This window comes from Telmatherina bonti (assembly GCF_933228915.1).
Source record: "Telmatherina bonti genome assembly, chromosome: 20".
NCBI lineage: Eukaryota > Metazoa > Chordata > Actinopteri > Atheriniformes > Telmatherinidae > Telmatherina > Telmatherina bonti.
Window position 1 is genome coordinate 30,236,463 of NC_136618.1, and position 21,073 is coordinate 30,257,535.

At 46.1% G+C, this 21,073-nt stretch overlaps 1 protein-coding gene across 1 annotated transcript in view; it reads left to right on the plus strand.

Moving 5' to 3' along the window:
• Positions 1-12,194, plus strand: part of LOC306771028 (zinc finger E-box-binding homeobox 1-like) — a 52,074-nt gene extending 39,880 nt beyond the window's left edge. Inside the window, 8 exon segments of the mRNA XM_079260054.1 lie at positions 2,281-2,442; positions 3,334-3,536; positions 3,717-3,822; positions 4,199-4,578; positions 4,580-4,966; positions 4,968-5,891; positions 9,183-9,363; positions 9,903-12,194. Coding sequence (XP_079116180.1) covers positions 2,281-2,442; positions 3,334-3,536; positions 3,717-3,822; positions 4,199-4,578; positions 4,580-4,966; positions 4,968-5,891; positions 9,183-9,363; positions 9,903-10,477 — 2,918 coding nt within the window. The 3' untranslated portion in view covers positions 10,478-12,194.
• Positions 12,195-21,073: the final 8,879 nt, after the last annotated feature.

Here is a 21,073-nt window from a genome sequence, read left to right on the forward strand (position 1 = left end):
GGTTACGCCGCAGGACGATGATCTCCTGCACACCAGCAAGTCTATCTCTGAGTTGCCCAGAACGGGGAAAACTAAAAGGTTTCAGAGTTGCAGTCTGGACTTGAACCTGGCCGAGCTTGCTGGTTTCATCAGACCGAACACTTTTCAGCGTGACTCAACTAATTCTGCAAAGCAGACTGGACCAAAACTCCCCCATGTGGTAATAAAGACTCACAAATGCGGTTCACTGCAAAACTGCAAAAAAGTATGTAAGATTTCAAGGCGATTCTTTCCACCACCAGGTGGCAAACACCAGGTCGTGAACAAAACCACAAAACTGCTACCTCCACAAACGACCACAGGATGGCAGTAGTGAGCAGCAACCCCCCCCCCCCCCCACCCCCACCATGCCAGTTCCAATGAGGGCAGGAATCGCTTGTGAGCTGTAGCTCAGAGCCGCTCTGCAATAAATGGGCTTATACTCCCCCTACTGGTGGAAAAGAAGTACTTTTTTTTTTTTTTACTGGTCAGAAAACATTCAAGAAGGGTCATTAATTAAACTTGTAATTTAATAACGCATCAAATATGGACAGACTGGAACCTACATTTTTAAAAAAAACTATCTAATTATGATTGTAGTTATTTTTTTTAGTTAATTTATTTTGAAAATATTGAAAATATCTTACATAATCCACCTTTAAAAAACAAGAAAAAATATACAAAAATGAGGTAAATGTTGCTTCAAATAAGATCAATTATCTGCCAACAAAACAAGAAAATTTAGCTTGTCAAGAGTTCCAAAACAAGTAAAAATACTCTTAAAACAAGAGGAATTCTCTGGCATAAAAACTAAGAATTATCTTACCTTTAAAAAAATAATCATATTCATTCATTTTCTGAACCGCTTATTCCAATTCAGGGTTGCGGGGAAGCTGGAGCCTATCCCAGCCGGCTTTGGGCGACAGGCAGGGTACACCCTGGACAGCTTGCCAGTCCATCGCAAGGCCACACAGAGAGAGACGAACAACCACACTCATGCTCATGCTCACACTCACTCCTAGGGGCAATTTAGAGTGACCAATTAACCTATCATGCATGTCTTTGGGTGGTGGGAGGAAGCCGGAGTACCCGGAGAGAACCCACGCATACACGGGGAGAACATGCAAACTCCACACAGAAAGGCCACTGACCAAACCAGCCAAGGATCGAACCAGTGACCTTATTGCTGTGAGGCCACAGTGCTAACCACTGCGCCACTGTGCAGCCCAAAATAATCATATGTGTACTCAATTTAAGATTTTTAATCTTAGATTTCAGTTTTTGCTGTGTTGTTCGTGTGGAGGACGGAACAACGGGTTATCAGGGTTTCACACTGAAAGCTGCTCTGGACTGTTCTTTTCTTTTACCATATAAAGTAAATCATCATTTAATACCAACCTCCCTTTCATACCCAGGGATATCTTTAAACCTGCGGATGTATTGATTTTCTCATCTAACCCTTAGTCCGAACACAAATTAACACGTTTCTCAGAACACCGAAGTGTTTCCTCCTGCAAGCGGAGGAGAATGTGTCTCAGGATGCTGCTGAGGTCATGGGAGAAAAGCCGTGTGAGACGGCGGGTTAGCAGGATCTAATGTGGAATGAGAATTCCATGATCCGACTTTCTCAGCACCTGCTGCCTCACACACACACACACACACACACATGTTGACCAAAAAGACAGCCTCTTTGTGTGGCTGCTCTCTCAGGGCCGGAGCAGGGTGGAGGTTTCTCCCAGCACTCTTTAATAACCATGGCAACAAATGACTGTAGCGGCATTGTTTGGCGGCTTTGTTAAGGTGCACCAGAGGAAGCAGGAGTGAAGCTGTGTGAACCGACGCTGGTATTTACTCGGCTTCACCTGCTCCCATCTCTAAGGGGAACGCAGCTGACCCCGTCCGTCAACACGCTCGGCTCGGATCGCTCCGTGAAACATCTGCAATCCCGCGTGGAGGCCGAGCCTCTCCGCAGAGCACAGCGTTTGTGGATCTTCATCTGAGCAACGCAACAGGACAGAATTCATCACCTAATTATCAGCTCCAGTCACAACAAGGAGCCGAGCTAACACCGCCAGCAGAGCCGTGATGCTCGCAGTCGCCTCCGGCCTCGCATGCTAATGACTTTTTAAATACCATAATGTGTTTCTCCCTCTTTTTTCTGCATGTTTTAGCCACGCTGCTCGCTGTGACTTTATCACTAAGCTCTTATTTAAAGATGAAGGCGTCATTTGTTGAGATAGGTGTCTCTCCCTCCCTTTTCAGTGAAGGAGGACTGCACTTCGGATGCTGAGGATGACGTGAGCACAGACGCCCTGGTGGAGGAGATGCTCCAGCAAGGCGACACGGCCGTCATCTACCCAGAGGCCCCCGACGACGAGCCTCAGCGCCAGGACACCCCCGACACAAGCGTCCATGATGAGAACGGTACGGCACATTTCCCACCTGAGAGCTCGCAGTCGGCGAGCTGTTGTAGCAGCCACGGCGTAATTACTTCCCCGTCCCCCGACGCCCCCCCAGGGGACGACTGTACCTGCTCCCCGTCTCACCTCAGCTGTTAACTCCACCCCATTAGCAGCACTCTCAGACATCATTACGCTCTGCTGTTTGTTAAGTGCAGCACGTTGAGGGTTTTATGGCTCCAGGGCTTTTTGGCTTTTACCTGCTTCCACAGAGGGAAACAGCAGAGGGAGGGAGGAAGCAGGGGGGGGGGGTCAGAGGAACAGCAACACCTGAGTAAATCTGTCACGTCTCTGTGAGCTCTGACTCACGCCTACCTGAGCCGTAATATGTGTGTGTTCCCGTCCAAAGCCCTCACCTGGCCCACAGGGGAACTTAATACATCACCTGTTAACAAGGTAATGCTTTACCTGTGTGGGAGCCCGATCGCTGAAACCCTCTGTTCAGCAGGTGAGCCGCCCCCAGCATGCTGATGTGATGCTGATTTTGTTGTTTCTCTCCACCAATGCAGCTGATTCTAATCAAATGGATCCAGCAGCTTCTTGTCAACCTGTTTTTAAGTTTTGGTCAGGTGTGTTGGAGCATTGAGACAACAAAAACCTGCAGGATCCCGGCCCTGGAGGACTGGGATCCGAATGGAAAGAGCTGAATCTGGTAACAGAGGTGGATTTACCATCACTGGTTGGGAACTGCCGCTCTACAGCAAACCAGGAATGTTTGTGTCAGGACGAAGTTCAGAAGCTGCTGCTCACCTGGCTGCTGTTTACCTGAGAGGGGGGGGGGCTCATTCAGGACTTCAAAGAGCTTCAGATGAGTCCGTGTTCAAGCTTCCTCCTCTCTGCTCTCTTTGTGAACCAGGAACTCCTGACTCCTTCTCCCAGCTGCTCACCTGTCCCCACTGTGCACGGGGCTACAAGCGCTACAGCTCCCTGAAGGAGCACATCAAGTACCGGCACGAGAAGACGGAAGACAGCTTCAGCTGCCCGGAGTGCAGCTACAGCTTCGCGTACCGCGCCCAGCTGGAGCGGCACATGACGGTCCACAGGAACGGGCGGGACCAGGTAGAACCGCTTTGTTTCTGACTGGAGCTGGAGCTCAGAGCTGCTTCTCCAGCAAATAAACATGAACTTTTGCTCTTGATTGATTAATGATATTGTGACATGAATTAGCAGCAGTTTAAAGGTTGTGTTTACGCTGTGTATCTCACCGAGTGACCCTTCACCCCCCCCCCCGTCTGACAGAGGCACATCGTGCAGACGGGAGGCAATCGGAAATTCAAGTGCACTGAATGTGGCAAAGCATTTAAATACAAGCACCACCTGAAGGAGCACCTACGCATTCACAGCGGTGAGTGGACGGCCCCCGTCGCCATGGCAGCGTATTGTGTGTGTGTGTTCCCGTGGCCACAGATGTTTGGGTCCGCGCTGAACCAATATTTCTGTTTTATTTCTGTTTGTGTGTATCGTGTTTCTCCTTCTTAATGTGCCATGAGAGTGTTTCTTTTGGCTTTATGGGACAGCAATTAGAGAAGGGCTTTTCCCAGCGGTGCCGTTACATCAGCGTTTAAGCATCGTTGAGATGCATTAGAGCTTTTTCCTGTCGCGGTGCTCATAGCCTAGCCTGCTCATTTAGCTTCATTCACTAATGGAAATCTGTTTCTCCCCCCCCCCCCCCCCCCCCCCCCCCCCAACCTCTTTCTGCCTCTCTTTGTGGTTTGATTCAGGAGAGAAACCCTACGAGTGCTCCAACTGCAAGAAGCGCTTCTCCCACTCAGGCTCATACAGCTCACACATCAGCAGTAAGAAGTGCATCAGCGTCATCTCAGTTAACGGCAGGCAGCGTCTAGGGGGCGGTAAAACCCAGACCCAGGGCCCACCGGTGCTACCCACGACCCCCTCCATCCTCTGCAGCCAGATCAGGGAGAAGCTGGAGCACAGCAAGCCCCTGCAGGAGCAGCTGCCCCTCAACCAGATCAAGACCGAGCCGATGGACTACGAGTACAAGCCGACGGTGTTGACGTCTCCTGCTATGGCCGCCATGAGCGGTGGGGTCTTCAGCGGGGGCGCCGCGGCCCCTCTGCAGGGAACGGTGCAGGCGGTGGTCCCTCCCCACCGTAGGGCTGGTGTCGCCCATCAGCATCAACCTGGCGGACCTGCAGAACGCTCTCAAAGTGGCGGTGGACGGTAACGTCATCCGGCAGGTGCTGGAGAGCAGCGCCAAAGGCCCGATGAACTCAGGGTTACCCACTGGAACGCTCCACGCCCCCCAGCAACAGCTCATCTCAGCCATCAGCCTGCCGATTGTCGGTCAGGACGGAAATGCCAAAATCATCATAAACTACAGTCTGGACCCCAGCCAGGGCCAGCTTACAGCCCAGAACCTGAAGAAGGAGCCAGGGATGCCAGTTCACCCTACTGACACCTTCAAGTACCAAAAGCTCCCTGAGGATCTCACCGTTAGAGGTCCACGCCTCCCCGAGGCTGCAGAAAACAGAGGAAAAGACCACTAAAAACTGCCTCCTCTGTGACAGCTGTCCTGCTGGCCTGGAGGCTTTCCACGCCCTCAAACACTGCAAGAAGGAAGGTCTGTGGCTGAACGGAGCCGGCCTGGAGAAGTCTGAGTCCACCGTTGCTGCCCTGCTGTCAGAGGGGGGGCTCTGCAACCAGCCCAAGAACCTCTTGTCCCTGCTCAAGGCCTACTTCGCCCTAAACGCAGAGCCCAGCAAGGACGAGCTGGACAAGATCTCCGACTCCGTCAGCCTGCCGGTCCAGGTGGTGAAGAAGTGGTTTGACAAAATGCAGGAGGGTCAGATCTCCCTGGGGGCCCCAACACCTCCCTCAGAGGAGGAGGACACCTGCGATGCCCTGCCTGTGGTGTCGCTGGTCCCAGGAAAGGATTTGGCCGCTATCAGTCCTTCTGTGAGTCAGGACAGCCCTACAGAAGCCACTCCAGCAGAAGTCAACGGCGCTAACAGCCGTCCCGCCTCCCCCTCACCACTTAACCTGACGGCAGGTGGTCCCGTCCAAGCCGACACCCCCCACAGCACTGAGGGACCCCTGGACTTGTCGCTGCCAAAGGCCGCCAGGGACGAAGCGGAGAGAGTGGCGCCTAAAGTCGGCATTTATCCCTCCGCTTCCTCCGGCCGCACCAATGAGGAGGAACCCCTGAACTTAACTTGCACAAAGAAAGACGCATCACCACTATCGGGCGTGGGTGGCGGCCCCATCGCGCTGTACGCCAGCCAGCCAAGTGCCAAACCCCTGGACATCGTAACCACGATGCAGTGCCTCCGAGCGCTGGCCACCAAAAACAAACAGACTATCCTGATCCCCCAGCTGGCCTACACCTACACCACTACAGCCAACAGCCCCGCAGGGACCGACACGCCCGAAACCATCCACCTCAACGGGGTCAAGGTGCGCCAGCGGTTCTGCTTAAACCTCTGTGTGTGTGTGTGTGTGTGTGTGTGTGTGTGTGTGTGTGTGTGTATGGGACCAAAGGACATGAAGCTGCCCTTTGTTGTACACTCCTCATTGATCTGTTGGGATCTGTTGAAACGCAGCTCCTCATTGATTTATGGATGTTGTATTTTACCTCTGAGCGACGTGGACCAACAGAGATCCTCTCAGTATTAAAATAAATGGTAGAGAGGAGAAATTAATTAACACCAACCATTACTTTATCATGTGAGGTAAGGGAACTGGTTTGGGATGGGCTGTTCCTTCTCCGTCTGCGCTGCGCTACTTTCACACCATTACTACAGAAACTACAGGAATTTTAATACACAGCGCTGATTTGTAGATCAGATGCACATTTAAAACGTGTGTTTTCTTTATCTTTCTCCTGAAACATCGCTTCCTTTCTGACAGCCGTGCTCGGGTGTGTTCACACGACGGCATCGGAGATCACGGAAACAGTTTGAACAAGCTGCATTTTGTAATTTTACATTACATTCAGAAGTCCAGACCCTTTTCTTCAGACCTCCACCGAAGCCTCGCTTCCAAAACCCAGAAATGTTCCTGAAGGGTTGAGGGGGGGTGGGAGAAATGGCAGCTGAGTTTGATAGACGCATCACCCTCCAATCATTTAGAACAGGCTGGTTAAAACGATTGATGGTGTTTTTTCAGTCCTATCTAGTCCACAGACGACTAAATAATTCTAATTTCTTGTTACAGTATTAACCCTTTCATGCATAGAGGCCATATAGTGGACACCTATTTGCAAGCTTTTTTCTTGCATATTCATGAGTGAGGATGTTATTTTTGTAAATAAACCACTTCAGTGGATGTTAGTGAATCATCCAATACATTTCCACTCACTGGAGAATAAATAAATATATGATATAATTGAACATAATGTAATTACGCAAGTTCGCCTTTGCTATAAATAGGAAAAGAAAATGATACAGCTATATTTCATAGAAGATTTACATAATATAATTATGATTTTATATTATTTTATCAATGTTTTAGAGAATACATGAAATAAATCATAAATCGTGGTAAATTCTAAATATAACTAATAAACAAAAAAAGGTATCATGTCTGTAGAGGTAAATACTGTATTTAGAAACATTTTGCATTGTTTTTTTATTCATTCATCCATGAAAGAGTTCATTAGCTGTCTGCATTCAGGGTGAAAAGAGGTTTCAGGCATTTTAGTATAAAATGTTCCAATAAGAATTCTCTTACCCAACCAAGTTAAAATAGTTCAAATAGACCCAAAAAAATATATGAAAAACCTGGCGCTGCTTTTAAATTATGGTTCAAGAAAAATAAAAAACAAATAAAGAAGATAAACTGATATTTAGGTGAACAATCCCTGGAGGCGACGGCTGCCATCAGGTGTTTTCTGTAACTCCTGCACCTGTCGGCAGTAGTGAAGGGAAAATCATGTCAAAAAACCAAATATCAGGATTTTTTGCTTCACAATTTTAAAATCAGTTTTTTTGGTTAAAAAGTTTTTTTTTTCCAATTAATACTAATAATCCATTCCAAAGGTTTTGTCATTTTTATTGATCTTTTTACTTGTCCACTTGGACCTTATGGCAGCAGAATGACAGTTCGGCTTCGGTGTTGTTTTTTCCTCATTTCCTCGGGGATGAATAAAGTATCTTTGATTTGATTGATTGAAATCAAGAAAAATAACGAGCAAAACCAAGTTTTGTACATTTTTTGTTGTTTTTTTGTCTATGAAAATCAGAGAGATGTGACAATCTAAATAGAATCGGGACTCATCAGAATCGAATCGAATCGTGACAAAAGCATATCGTCACATCCGTAGTCGGCAGGTATTCTGACCCTCTGCTCATCAGCACAATGCTCTAAACTGTGCGAGATACACATAAATGTCCAGCGACACTTTCAAAACGAAAGTGTGCAGTACATTACATTAACTTGAATTATGCCTTTAATTGCAATTAAAAGCGGCTGGGATGGGAATCAGCACCTCCAAATCTGGTCCTTAGCCGGAATAGGGTGGATTGCCCTCTCCGGGTCGGGAGTGAGGTCCTGCCTCAAGGGGAGGAGTTTAAATTTCTCGGGGTCTTGTTTACGAGTAAGAGAAGGATGGAGCGTGTAATCGGTGCGGCGTCTGCAGTAATGCGGACTCTGCGCCGGTCTGTCGTGGTGAAGAAGGAGCTGAGCCAGAAGGCGAAGCTCTCGATTTACCAGTCGATCTACGTTCCTACCCTCATCTATGGTCATGAGCTGTGGGTCGTGACCGAAAGAACGAGATCTCGTATACAGGCGGCTGAAATGGGTTTCCTCCGCAGGGTGGCCGGGCTCTCCCTTAGAGATAGGGTGAGGAGCTCAGTCATCCGGGAGGGGCTCAGAGTAGAGCCGCTGCTCCTCCGCATCGAGAGGAACCAGTTGAGGTGGCTCGGGCATCTGGTCAGGATGCCTCCTGGACCTCCCTGGTGAGGTGTTCCAGGCACGTCCCTCTGGGAGGAGACCCCGGGGAAGACCCAGGACACGCTGGAGGGATTATATCTCTCGGCTGGCCTGGGAACACCTCAGGATCCCCCCCGCAGAGTTGGCAAATGTAGCTGGGGAGAGGGAAGTCTGGGCTTCCCTGCTTAGGCTGCTGCCCCCGCGACCAGACCCCGGATAAGTGGTAGAAGATGGATGGATGGATTGGAATTAAAAGTTTCATTTGTTCTTCAGCACAGAAACAAAGCTGACTTTCTCTGCAAGGGTGTCGCAGTTTGCGGAGGATGTAGACCCAAATGCAGGCAGGTCAGGCAGGCAGGTGCAGGAATCAGGAGGAACCGAGGACAGAAACAAGACAGTAACATGACAATAAACTGGCAAAGTGAAGTGGAAGTCAGGGGGTGTGTGTTTACACATCACTAGGTGATCTAATGACACAGGAAGCAGAAAGCAAAAGCAAAAACACTCCATAACTTGATGAGGGCTAATTCAGCACCCGTGCATCCTGTCTCTTCTCTGAGATCTCTGCAGCCAGTAAAAGTCAGTGTGATTCGGTGGGATGGTGCTGGAAATGACACTGCTTCAGCGCGGCATCAATACGAGCCCGAAACACGAGTTTTAAGGTTAAAAAGTTACGTAGAAATTGTTTCCAGCTCAGTGACTGCTCCAGATACCAGACAGAGGATGTGGTTCAGTAGCGCTGAATCGTCCATGTGGTTTGCTGGTGAAACGAAGCGTCTTCCTATCAGGCGTTGAGCCATCTTCCTCTGTGTTTAGGAGGAACGGCAGGACGTGGGCTCCGACGGCTTGTCCACCATGGAGGAGCAGAACGACTCCGACTCGGGCCCCGCCAGGAAGAAGATGAAGAAGACGGACAGCGGCATGTACGCCTGCGACCTGTGTGACAAGATCTTCCAGAAGAGCAGCTCGCTGCTGAGACACAAATACGAACACACAGGTAAAAACACACACTCTGAAGCGATCCCATGTGTGAAAATAACAAAGCTGTCTCAGCGTTCCTCAGCGTTGGCTCAGAAAGATGAGTCAGAGTGCAGGCGAAGGGGGATTTCTGAGCCCCAGTGAGCAGAAGGGTGGACACCCCCATTCCAGCAGGTCTTACTCAACCAGCAGCAGAGGTCTGAGAGTTTCTTTCCACCCGCTCCCACCTCTGAAAGCTCCTGAATGTTGCAAGAGGCGAGCTCTGCTCGTGATTTGGGCTGGATGATGATTCTGCGGCCAAGCTGGAGGTCAGCTCTCAGAGGCCTTTTAGATTCTTGTTCTGTGTTACTGCGATACCTGGCGCCGAAAAGCGCTTCCCAGCTCCAAGTGACCTCATCTGAGGTGAAACCGGCTGCTTGTGTTGAAACTTTCTCCTTGGAAACGCTGATGATAGATACCGGTTGCAGCTTTTACACAACAGCGTGGGGGTTTGGTCTGAAACCTGCTGTTTTCTGTTTCTTATGGACTTTTTGTTGTTTTTTTTAAAATCTGTTTTAGGGAAGCGACCTCACGAGTGCGGCATCTGCAGCAAAGCCTTCAAACACAAACACCACCTGATCGAACACATGCGCCTCCACTCGGGGGAGAAGCCCTACCAGTGCGACAAGTGCGGGAAGCGCTTCTCCCACTCAGGCTCCTACTCCCAGCACATGAACCACCGCTACTCCTACTGCAAGAAGGAGACGCAGAGTCTCCCAGGCGGGGCGGAGAGCCCCGAGGAGGACGGCGAGCCTCGGGCCGAGACGGAGGCTCTGCAGGGGCCGGATATGGCCCCGTCTCTGCTGGACTCGGACGAGAGAGGGAGCAGCACCAGAGAGGACGAGGAGAGCGAGGAGGAGGAAGAGGAGGAGGAGACAGAAGGCGTGGTGGACATGGACGAAATTCAAGTGGTGCAGATCGGGGACGAGGGAGGGGATGAGGAGGTGGAGGAGGAAGCGAAGATGGAGGAGGAGGTGCAGGGGAGTGCTCAGGAAGAGGAGGAAATCATCAGGAAGGAAGAGGAAGCAGAAGTGGAAGGAGGCGCAGACACACAGGAGAGCAAAGAGCTTCCTGAGGAGGAGGAGCAGGACTAAAAAAAAGAGGAGCCAAACTCCTCCACGGGACACAATCAGACTCCTCCTCCTCCTCCTTCTCCTCCTCCTCCTCCTCCTCCTCCTCCTCCTCCTCCTCCCAGACGTGGTCTGCTCACGCCGACGCTTCACTACTGTGTAAAAAAACAAAACAAAATCCAGGTGTGCCTGAAAATACTGGTGACTTTTCCACAGGAGGAGCGCTGCTCCTCGTTCGGAGGATCCATTTGTAAAGAGGAGGCGAAGAGGAATTTTAGCAAATGAAGGACGCGCATTATACAGACTATGGAAGTTAGAGCCGACACGTTTTAGATAATGTTTTATTACTAAAACACCTTGGGTCCTTTCTTTTTATCAGTGTTACTAATTTTATCGCTCATATTTTAACCTTTAAAGCTGTACAGTTGGGAGATATTTCTATGTTTTTATTGCCAATGAACAAAAACAAAAAGAAAAAAGAAGTCAGTATTTTGTTAAGTTGGAAGTACAATAAGAGAATCCTGTGCACTACAAGTGGCTTGGTTTACCTTCAGACGGAGTTGTGTTGTCTACCCTTCAGTATTATCCACGTCCCGCTTGCAGCTCCTCACGTTACGCTTTGTGTTCTGGTCCAATTGGGAGCCTTAAGAAGAAAAACATCTTTTTTTTAATGTACAAGTCAGTGTTAAATAGGAATGAACGGATAAACCTGGGCAGGTGGGTGCACCTACCCGACCACTGGTCATCGTTTGTTTAATCTGGACGGTTTGGCACATAACCTCCCTCTAACCTGCGCCGCTGCAGATTAAACAAACTACAGGCAGCTTCTGATTGACTTCAGGTAGAGAGCTGTCTGCTCACCCCGTCTCACCCACCCACTCCGAGCCCTATGCAAACCCAGAAGGAAGACCACAGTAAACCAGAGAAGCATGCATATCAGAAGTGCCATTGAATATCTCTGATCAGGTATCAGATGGACGATACGCCGGAATACTGTTGCCTCAGACTGGCCGCCACCAATCCCAGGTTTTTAGGTGACTTGCTTCTTTTCCTGCTCCGAGGGACTAACAGGTATGTTCCGGATTAACCGGGAGATGCTGAGACGAGCCCACCTCGCTTTTACCCCACAGTATTATGTTGCTTCATGCTCGGCTGCAGTGTGTGTACTGTATGTTTCCATCAGTGGCAGTATTATCCCCCCCCCCATGTAGCCATAGAGAACGTTTCTATTTATGTGTTACTTTTTTTTTTTATATCTCTTTATGCTTATTTATTACACCATGTAGTGTACAATACTGTAGTTTGTATTAATGCGATAATATATTTTAGTTTGGGAAAACGAGTGAAAGCCTGGAAGGATCCAACTCCGGCATTCCTGAAGTGTTTTTCTTCTGTCACCTGCACCCAGAAGCAGAACCTGTGACCTCTCATGGTGGTTTTCTTTCTCTCTCTCTCCCCCCCTCCCTTCCCTCCTCTCTACTACTAATCGTATGTCTACTAGCATGAGTGTGTGCTGTTTTTATTGAAGGATGATCTTTAACCACACAGACTGTCCTTGTTGCCAAGCCAAAATAATATTTCTCTATGTTTTTTTTTCTTTCATTTGTGCAAATTTGTTTTTCTTTTACACCACAATTACACACTTTTATAAGCCCCGCCCCCTTTTAACACCCTCATCTTTTTTTTTTTATAGTGATTGTTTTTGTTTTTGTTCTTTTTTTTTTTATGAGTCCCCATCTCACAATAAAACACATCAGTTACAAGCTGCTCGGTTTGTCGTCATTAATGACATTTTCTCCTCTCTGCTCAAGTAAATATTTCATAAAGTTGGTTTTTATTTGGTTCTTTAAGCAAATTGTTCAGGAAGATCTTTAATGATGGTCCCAATGGTTTTTGTTTTTATTCTGCCTTCTGGGCGCTTACAGTGTTTTGGTGATGAAAAGCAGAAATAACACCTTCTCCTCTCAAAAACTGTGTCAGCAAAATAAAAAATTATTGATCCCAGAAGAGAAACTGATCGCATCACAGTTGCTGCACATCACCATGAGAATCTCCCAAAGCTGCTCTGCTGGACTGAGATCTGGTGACTGTGGAGGCCGTTGGAGGACAGTGAACTCATCGTCATGGTGGAGATGATGTGAGCTTTGTGACATGGTGCATCATCCTGCTGGAAGTTTCCATCAGAAGATGCTACACTGTGCTCAGAAAGGGATGGACATGGTCAGCAGCAGGACTCAGGTAGGCTGTGGAGGTTAAACCATGTCATGGTGGTAGTAAGGGGACAAAGTGGGACAAGAAAACACACCCTAGCCCCGCCAGCAGCCTGAATGGTCATACAGCTGGCTTTCTGACCCTTTTATCTGAATGTGGAGCTGAACTGGAGACTCATCAGACCAGCAACGTTTCTCCATCTTCTATTGTCCAGTTCTGGTGAGTCTGTGTGAATTGTAGCCTCAGTTTCCTGTTCTTACTGACTGGAGGGAACCCGGCGTGGTCTTCTGCTGCTGGAGACCATCTGCTGGTTGGAACCAGTGTTTACTGGACTTCCTGTTGTCTTTCTATCATCTCCAACCAGTCTGTCCATTCTCCTCTGACACCAACCAGACATTCTGGTCCAGACAAACTGCTGCTCGCTGGATATTTTCTCTTCTTCAGACGTTCTCTGGAAACACTAGAGATGGTTGTGTGTGAAAATCCCAGTAAACACTCAGACCAACAACCATGCTGCGTTCAAAGTCACTTAAATCTCCGTTCTTCCTCATCCTGATGCTCAGTTTGAACTTCAGCAGGTCGTCTTCATCATGTCTGCATGACTAAAAGCTGCCGTGTGATTGGCTGATTATATTTGTCTTCACATGCAGTTGAAGAGCTGAAACTAATTTGTCTCTTTCTTTTGGTTTATGTTTTTTATTTTTTACATAACAAATAATTGTCTCATTGTCTGAAATCACTTTTATCTAAGTCTCTGGTCCATCTGTGGTCTTCAAGGCCCACCATTCTGCAAGAGTTTCCCTGCTGCAACACACTAGATTTAAACTAAATCTCCAACCAGCTCTGCTATTGAGCCGTTCCTTTAAGTCAGTAGTGCTGAAACTGAGGCTGTAACTGGGGATCCCTGGTCTAAGAGATGTTTAATCTGGGAAGTGCGACTTCTTATAACGACCCAGTCACGAGTGTGATCAGTTCTAATCAATACTTATTGTTTAGAAATAAAGTTGAATATTCAACAAAAAGCTTTCAGACCACACCGGGTTGGATGTGGAGACGTAAGTAAGGATCACGCTAAAGGTCTTTCAGTCCAGCCCGAAGGTCGACATTATTGATCCAGATTGGGTTTCTAGGTGGGGGCGACCTCCCTCTCACCAACCAGCCCCTCCAACTACATGAATTAATAATGGAAGGGACTAAAAATCCATAGTCAGTGGAGGAGCTGAAAACGATACAACAGCTGCAGAACAACTGGGTTTCATTCCTGTGTTGGTTTGTCTGACTGCAGAGTTTTAGGTGAAGTCCATTAAGGTGCTGCTGGACTGGGTAAGAAGCGGGGGGGGGGTGTCTGTCAGAGGTTTTTCATGCTGTCATCAGGTCTGACCGGTCCCTGAGAGATTCCAGCATCACAGCCTCCAGCAGCATCTTAGCTCTACCTGTTATAAATGTCTGTAATACCTGTTAAGGCTGCGCTCTGAAAGCCCACAGAGGTCAGCGTTGTGTGGCCCTGGGCTCCACGCTCGCCGTGCACAGCTGCTTTTACAGGCCAGTGCAGGAGCCAACATGCTGCCATACGTTCTGCTGGCCTCAGCATTTCAAAGGAAAATTGAAAAGCTATAACTGCTAAGAGGATATGGAGTGCTCTTGCCAATAATGGTGCAAAAGCCTGATGGAGTACCGCGGCTGCCGGGACTCTGACACCGAGCCAAGCCCAGGGGGCTGAAACTCCCCGGGGAAATTTAGAGGAAAGCCGAGAGGAGGAGGAGGAAAGAAAAGCCAGAGCTCAGGAAACAGCAGTCACTTAAATATCATGTTCATTTACTCAAGCATTAAATAGCAGAACACACACACACACACACACACACACGCTGTGTGTGAGGTGTAAAGAGGCAGGTTAATATGTCACTTCACGTTACAAACTGCTGTTTCAGAGTTTGAACACACTGGTCAGCTCGAGCTCGTGCATGAAAATCTGTTTATCCCGATGACAAACACGCTGTGAATAAATGTATGTTTCCACACGCTGGTAGAGCCGTCACACGTATGTTCCCACACCGCTAAGCAGCTGCTGAGAACCAGCAGTCCAGAGGAAACAAACACCTAAACAGAAAGTCAACAACTCAGCTTTAGATATGTTTTTATTTTATGGGATGTAAAATGTAAATAAAACTGATTTATAAATCCTATTAAGTCATATTTTATTCCCAGTAGAAGATAAACAATGGACAGGGATGGACTGGTGACCAGTCCAGGGTGTGTCCTGCCTCTCACCCAAAGGCTGCTGGGATAGGCTCCAGCTTCCCCGCGACCCTTCATCGGATTCAGCGGTTTTAGAAAATAAATGAAACTGAGACATTTTATTATTTGACAGAACAGCAGCAACAAAAAGCTGAAAAGTAAAAACTGGAGGAGCACTTAGCAGCTAAACATGTTAATTGATAACAGGTCAGTAACATGACTGGGTGTAAAAGGAGCATTTCAGAGAGGCAGAGTCTCTCAGATGGAAAGATGGAAAACGTTTACCAATCAGAGACAAGCAGTCTGAAAACATGTGGATCAATCTCAGAAAAAATGTTCAACATTAAACTGTAAGATGTTGAAGAAAACACCATCTACAGTGTTTAATGTCATCAAAAAATCAGAAGGAATCTCTGTGCGTACAGGACATGGCTCTAAATCTTGGGGTCACCAGCAGTGATCTTTGGCCCTTCAGGCAGAACTCCAAGACACTTTACTGAAAATACCTTCTTGGACTCAAGATGGACTCCAGAAATCACTGTGTGTGAACCAAGTGGCAATCTCCTGCGGTTAAAAGTGAAGCCGATGTGGAAGTGCATAAAACTGCAGTTCCCCCTTCATCCACTAGGGGCTGCAAAACAGAACAAATCCCCATAGACTCCCATGTTAAAAAGACCAAACATGTTTACAGCAGGAATAAACATGTTTACAGCCTGGTTCAAAAAGCCATGTTGGGTTTAACAGGTCAGGTTCACCTTCATGACAACTGTGGGGGGAGTGAATTTTTTTCTAACTCACCTGTTTAAAAGTTATTTAATCTTGAAGTTCGGCATATTTAGGGGCGTGTCCTTTGGATTGACAGGTGCCCGATCTCCCGCTTTAAGTAAGAAGAACGTAGAACAACCGCGGTTTTTAGCCGGTTAACAATGTGACTTAGCTTTAGCTCGCTTACCTCCGTTAGCTGGTTAGCTCCTGTTATCTCCGAGTTAGCTCGGTTAGCTCTTAGCTACAGAAAGCTCAGAGCTCGCTAGATGTCAATCATCCACCATGACACTCACAGCCCCCCTCTCAGCTCCACCTCTTTGCCCATATTTGTATTTCCCTGGTGAGACGGCACGCATGCCCCTGCCAAGATGGTGACGGTAGGAACCGCCCTCCGAGCTTCAATTCAGCTCTTCAGAAACCTACGGGTGACGTCACAGAGGCTACAGCCATCTTTTTATATAAACATCTGGAGCATCATGGAAGCAGAAATCCAGCAACAAGGTCCAGTAGAGCAGCTGGAATCCTGCATCAGACCAGAAGTTCATTTCTCTGTGTCTTGACCAGAACGCTGTTTAATGGAAATGAGTCTGAAGATCGTGGAAGTTTAAGCTGCTTTCGGTCCGAGTGCAGAGATTTCTCTGGATTGGCTGATTCTTCAACAATTTATTCAACATTCGACCTTCTGGACCTTCATCAAGACATGAAATGCTCCACATTTCAGCCTACTGTCCTCGTTGACGCAGCTGCTTCTGTTTTGTTTCATAATTGTCTTTAAACAATTCTGTTTTATTACATTTTTTAAATAAAATAAAAAAAAGGCTAAAAAAGTTGCAACTCAATCGAGTTTCACTTTTTAACTCATCACCTCCATCACTAATGCAGACACGTTTCCTCCTCGTGCCTCCTGACTGAGTCCTGTTGGTGTTTCTCAGACATAATCCTTGAAAAATCTGTCTATAAATGAAATAAATGCATAATTATGTTTAGATAAGTTTGTTGCGTCGATCTGCTGCAGCTGAACTCACTGCGAGTTATTACGTCTGCACAGTTTCTGTTGCTGGGACTGGAAGCTGAAAGCTTCACTGCCATTCATTCTCAAAACTCTTTCACTCTTTCTAACTTACACACACACACACACACACACACACACACACATTTAACATTACTGTTCTAGCAGATCGGTACTTTCTCTTCAGGGTGAGGTTCAGCGCTGACTTTCACCACTTCCCCCCTTCGTTACCACACTGAGACTTGAGTTGCACTAGAAAAACACCAGCGTAACCACAATCGCCTCACAATCCCTGCCTACACACACACACACACACACACACACACACACACACACACACACCGAGTGCAGGTACCTGCCCTCCCACATTGCTGGGACAACATGGAACAGCTCTCAGTCATGACTAGAATAACAAGGAGCTGCACAGAATTCAATTAAATGGTCTGCTCTTTGAAAAGCTACCACCCACCTGCCTGTGCACACGCACGCACACACACACACACACACACACATGCTACATGATGCTGAAAGTTACACACCTCCAACCAGCAACCCACTGTTGTATACTTTGGTCTTCCCACACATACAGGAAAGCATCCATGAACACGCAGGAATACAGTCTCCGCTGCGCGTGCGTGTGTGTGTGTGTGTGTGTGTGTGTGTGTGTGTAATCCCATTGTCCCGTCCTCCTCAGAGAAGCTCAGACCTTCAAGCATCGTCTGCAGTGCTGTCACCTGATTGGCTGCTGGAGGTCAGAGGATAAGCCCATAAAAAGGCGTGACATCTCTTTACACTTCCTTAAACGTTCACCTTTTTGTCCGCCCTTGTGTGTGTGTGTGTGTGTGTGTGTGTGTGTGTGTGTGTGTGTGTGTGAGTGTGTGAGTGTATGTACTCAAATTAATGATGAAACAAATGAGAGCAGTTTAATTAAATGAACGATACATGTGAATGTTACACCTGCTCATCATAAAGCAGACGTCCTTTGTCCAAGTTGTCTCCATCATCATCATCATCCTTCTCTTCAAACCATCCAGCATGAAGCAAAGGAGACGTGACATTTCCAGCAGCAACTTTCCTCTTTCCTAACCCCAGCCTTGGCAGATCTCAGTTATTTTGTGCTAAAATGATAATTTATATATATATATATATATATATATATATATATATATATATATATATATATATATATATATATATATATATATATATATATATACTGCATGTACTCACACACAAATGCAATGCTTTCAAGAATTTTATAACAATGCTGCAAACAATTTAAAGTGATTAAGGCTAAACATATGTAACTAGCAGGCAGCTAGTCAGGGTGCATGAAAGATGAGGATCTATTTGCAGGGAAAATATGCAGGACAAATGGTATTTAATCAAATAAAAATACTGCAGCAGCAAAAAGGACCTATAAGAACCAAAAACAAGAAAATAAAGAGCTTAAAGCGTACACAGAAACACTCAAGGTCTCAAGACAAGTGGAGAAAAAAAAACATGCAGATGTGAATAATGATGCTGAACCAAAGCAAGCGGTATGCATGGTGAGAAGTCTGATGACAAGAAGAGGAGAAATGTTGTTTAACAGGAAGTAGACTGAACTGAGGAACAAGCTCTTCCAAATAAAAACAGGAAACACAGAAGACATTAGAGAAGTCCAGAACAAAATTACTGAAATCCACCAGAACTGAACCAAGTGCAGCTTATTCTAATCTGATTACAAACTATAAAACCCCACTTGCTTTAGATGAAATTACTTTAAATAAGAATTTTATTCTTTTCATTAAATTAGATTTGAAGCCTTAATCTGGGACCATTAATAGGTCTATAAAACAGCAACATGTAATGAGTCAGAATTTCTTCAAAAGTGATTATAAGCAGTGATTCTGTAAGGAGGAAAACACTGAACTGAACCTTCATCTGAGATTTTTCTGTGGTCAAACCAGGTAGAAAGCCTTCGTAGATCTGCTGTATGAACTCCAGAACGGCCGGAGACAGGATCTATGTTAGACACGCTCCGGGAGATGTGATCAGACACGCTCAGCTTCGTGTTGTAAAGTATAAAAGTTTCACATCTTTGCCTCTGAATGTGGGAATGTTGTTGACTGGTTGTATTATATGAGCCCAGCAGCTCGTCTTCAGCATGTTCGCTTCGTCACTAAAACCAAGCTGATGTTATTAAACGTGTTGCAGCAGAGATAAAAATAAATGTTTAAACTGATCACTGAGATTTATTACAGAACATTTTCATCGTCTGCATGTTCTGGTTTTAGCTGTAGACCCGTTAACTTTAAATGGGATTTATGCTCTTTGAGTTTTTTTTCTTATTGGACAATAAATAAATCCTATTTTCCAAAAATGATTTATTATTTACTTGCTTAAACTTTTGGTTTTTCATTGTGCAGCTGTATCTGCAGGCAGGAACGAGCTTTCATTGTTTTAGAGGCCATTTATGTGTTTTTGTTTTCTTTTATGAGAAATGGCTGTTTGGTAAGTTAAATTATTTTTTTGTTTTATGTTTTAGTATATTAGGTTATATTAAACAGATATATCTTTATTTAAAGTCTGTTATTTAGCTTTTTGATGAATGTGAGAATGGTGAAGGAAGACAGGTCATTTATGTTACATCTGGGGGTGGTGTTTGTTTTTTTGGTTGGAAATCAGTGTCAGGTGGTGTGAGACAGGATGAAATTACTTCTTTTTTTTTTACCACTTTTGTTGGTTTTTTGTTAACTGGAACAAATATATAACAAAAATATATAAAGAAAAATAAATTATTTTTAATTTTCTAAATCCTTTCCCTTTTAATTTGGTTGGGTTTTGGAAGTGCGTACAGAAATCAGACAGTCCACGCTGCCTCCGCCTTTAAATGTAACGTGGAAAAGGCTGGTACAATTGTTGCTGAAGAAGCCTCTGACTGAACACACAGGTGTTTCCTGTAGAGGATGAGCAGAACTGTCCAGTCTGCCCAGCTCCAGAACCACACTGCCCACTACAAGATAAAAAAAAAAGACACTTCAGTTCAGAAGATTTACACCATACATTCCCTGAACTAAGAACCGCCTGCAGGCTGCAGTGGGAAATCTATTAAAACCAGTAAAACAGTCATTTCAAGACTATTTTAAGTAAAAAGTCCTTTTTCTTTAGGTGGAATTTCTTTCCCACTTTGAAGAAAATATCTTAAAACATCTGATTCTCTTTATTGAAGAGCTTCTGTTTATAGTTTAAATAACAAACAAATAATTTGGACTCATTGAAATCAATGAGATTAACGTTGTTAAAAGCGGCCGAAGTGCTTTCAGTTGAATCCATCACTCATCTCTCTACAGCGCCACGCTGGAGGACGTTCTGCACAACGTTCTGCAGGTGGAGGTGAGGACGGGTGTCCTGCTGAAGTCCAGACTGACCAGGATGAAGCAGGAGTAAAACCAACAACCTTCCAGTTACTGGACAGCCTGCTACTCCCCTCCTGCAGCCCGTAAGGTTTTCAGTGTGTCCCTCCTCTTCGGGCTTAGCAACCACATTCGTAGACATAACTTTTTAGCTCTTATGTCCTCAAGTCCACATGTGATCCTTTCATTTTATTCTAATTTGGTCCAAACAAGACTAAATAACAAAGTGAAACAAAAAATGCATGTAAAACAACTGCTTGGGCCTAAAGAGGTTAAACCACCCAAACGAACCGGTCGTTGCAGAGCTAGAGAGGCAGTGGGATTCAGGCGTGATGAAGCTCTGCCTGCTGGCTGACGGGACCAACCTGAACTTCTGTTGATACTTTTGCTCCAGTTGTGTTTGTGGTACTTAGTTCCTGTTGCCTTTGTGTCTTATGTTACGGTTTCTTGTCTTATTTTGTAGAGTTCTGTTGTCTTTACTTCCTGTTTACTTTGCTGAAACCTCCTCTGCTCCTGCTTCAGTTTGACTCAGAGTAGAAACAACACCTGGTTCCTTGTGTTTGTTGCCAGTCATCATCATCATCATCATCATCACCATGTGTTTCCTTGTTTTTGTTTCCTTCAGTCTCATTTCATTCTGTGATTATTAACTGTTTAGTTTTTCTACTTTAAACAAACCTGGAAAGCCGGACTCTCTCTCTGTACCAGCGTAGAGTCTGGGGTCTCACATCAACGGGTTTCTAGGGCGGGACAAACAAGCGTGGAAAAAACCAGTCAGTAAAATGGCGGACGTGACAATGTCTGGAAGTGTTCAGTAGAGCGAACGCAACAGAAGTAAATAAACATGCCGTGCAGGACATCGATCGCTCTGTAATGAATATAGAGCACTCTAGTCTGCCTTGCCAGGCTAATTTAAAACATTTACAGCAAAAAGAAACAAACTCACGCTACGTCCGTGCGCCATCTTGAATGTTTTGAAGAATACGTGGTGACCATAGACTT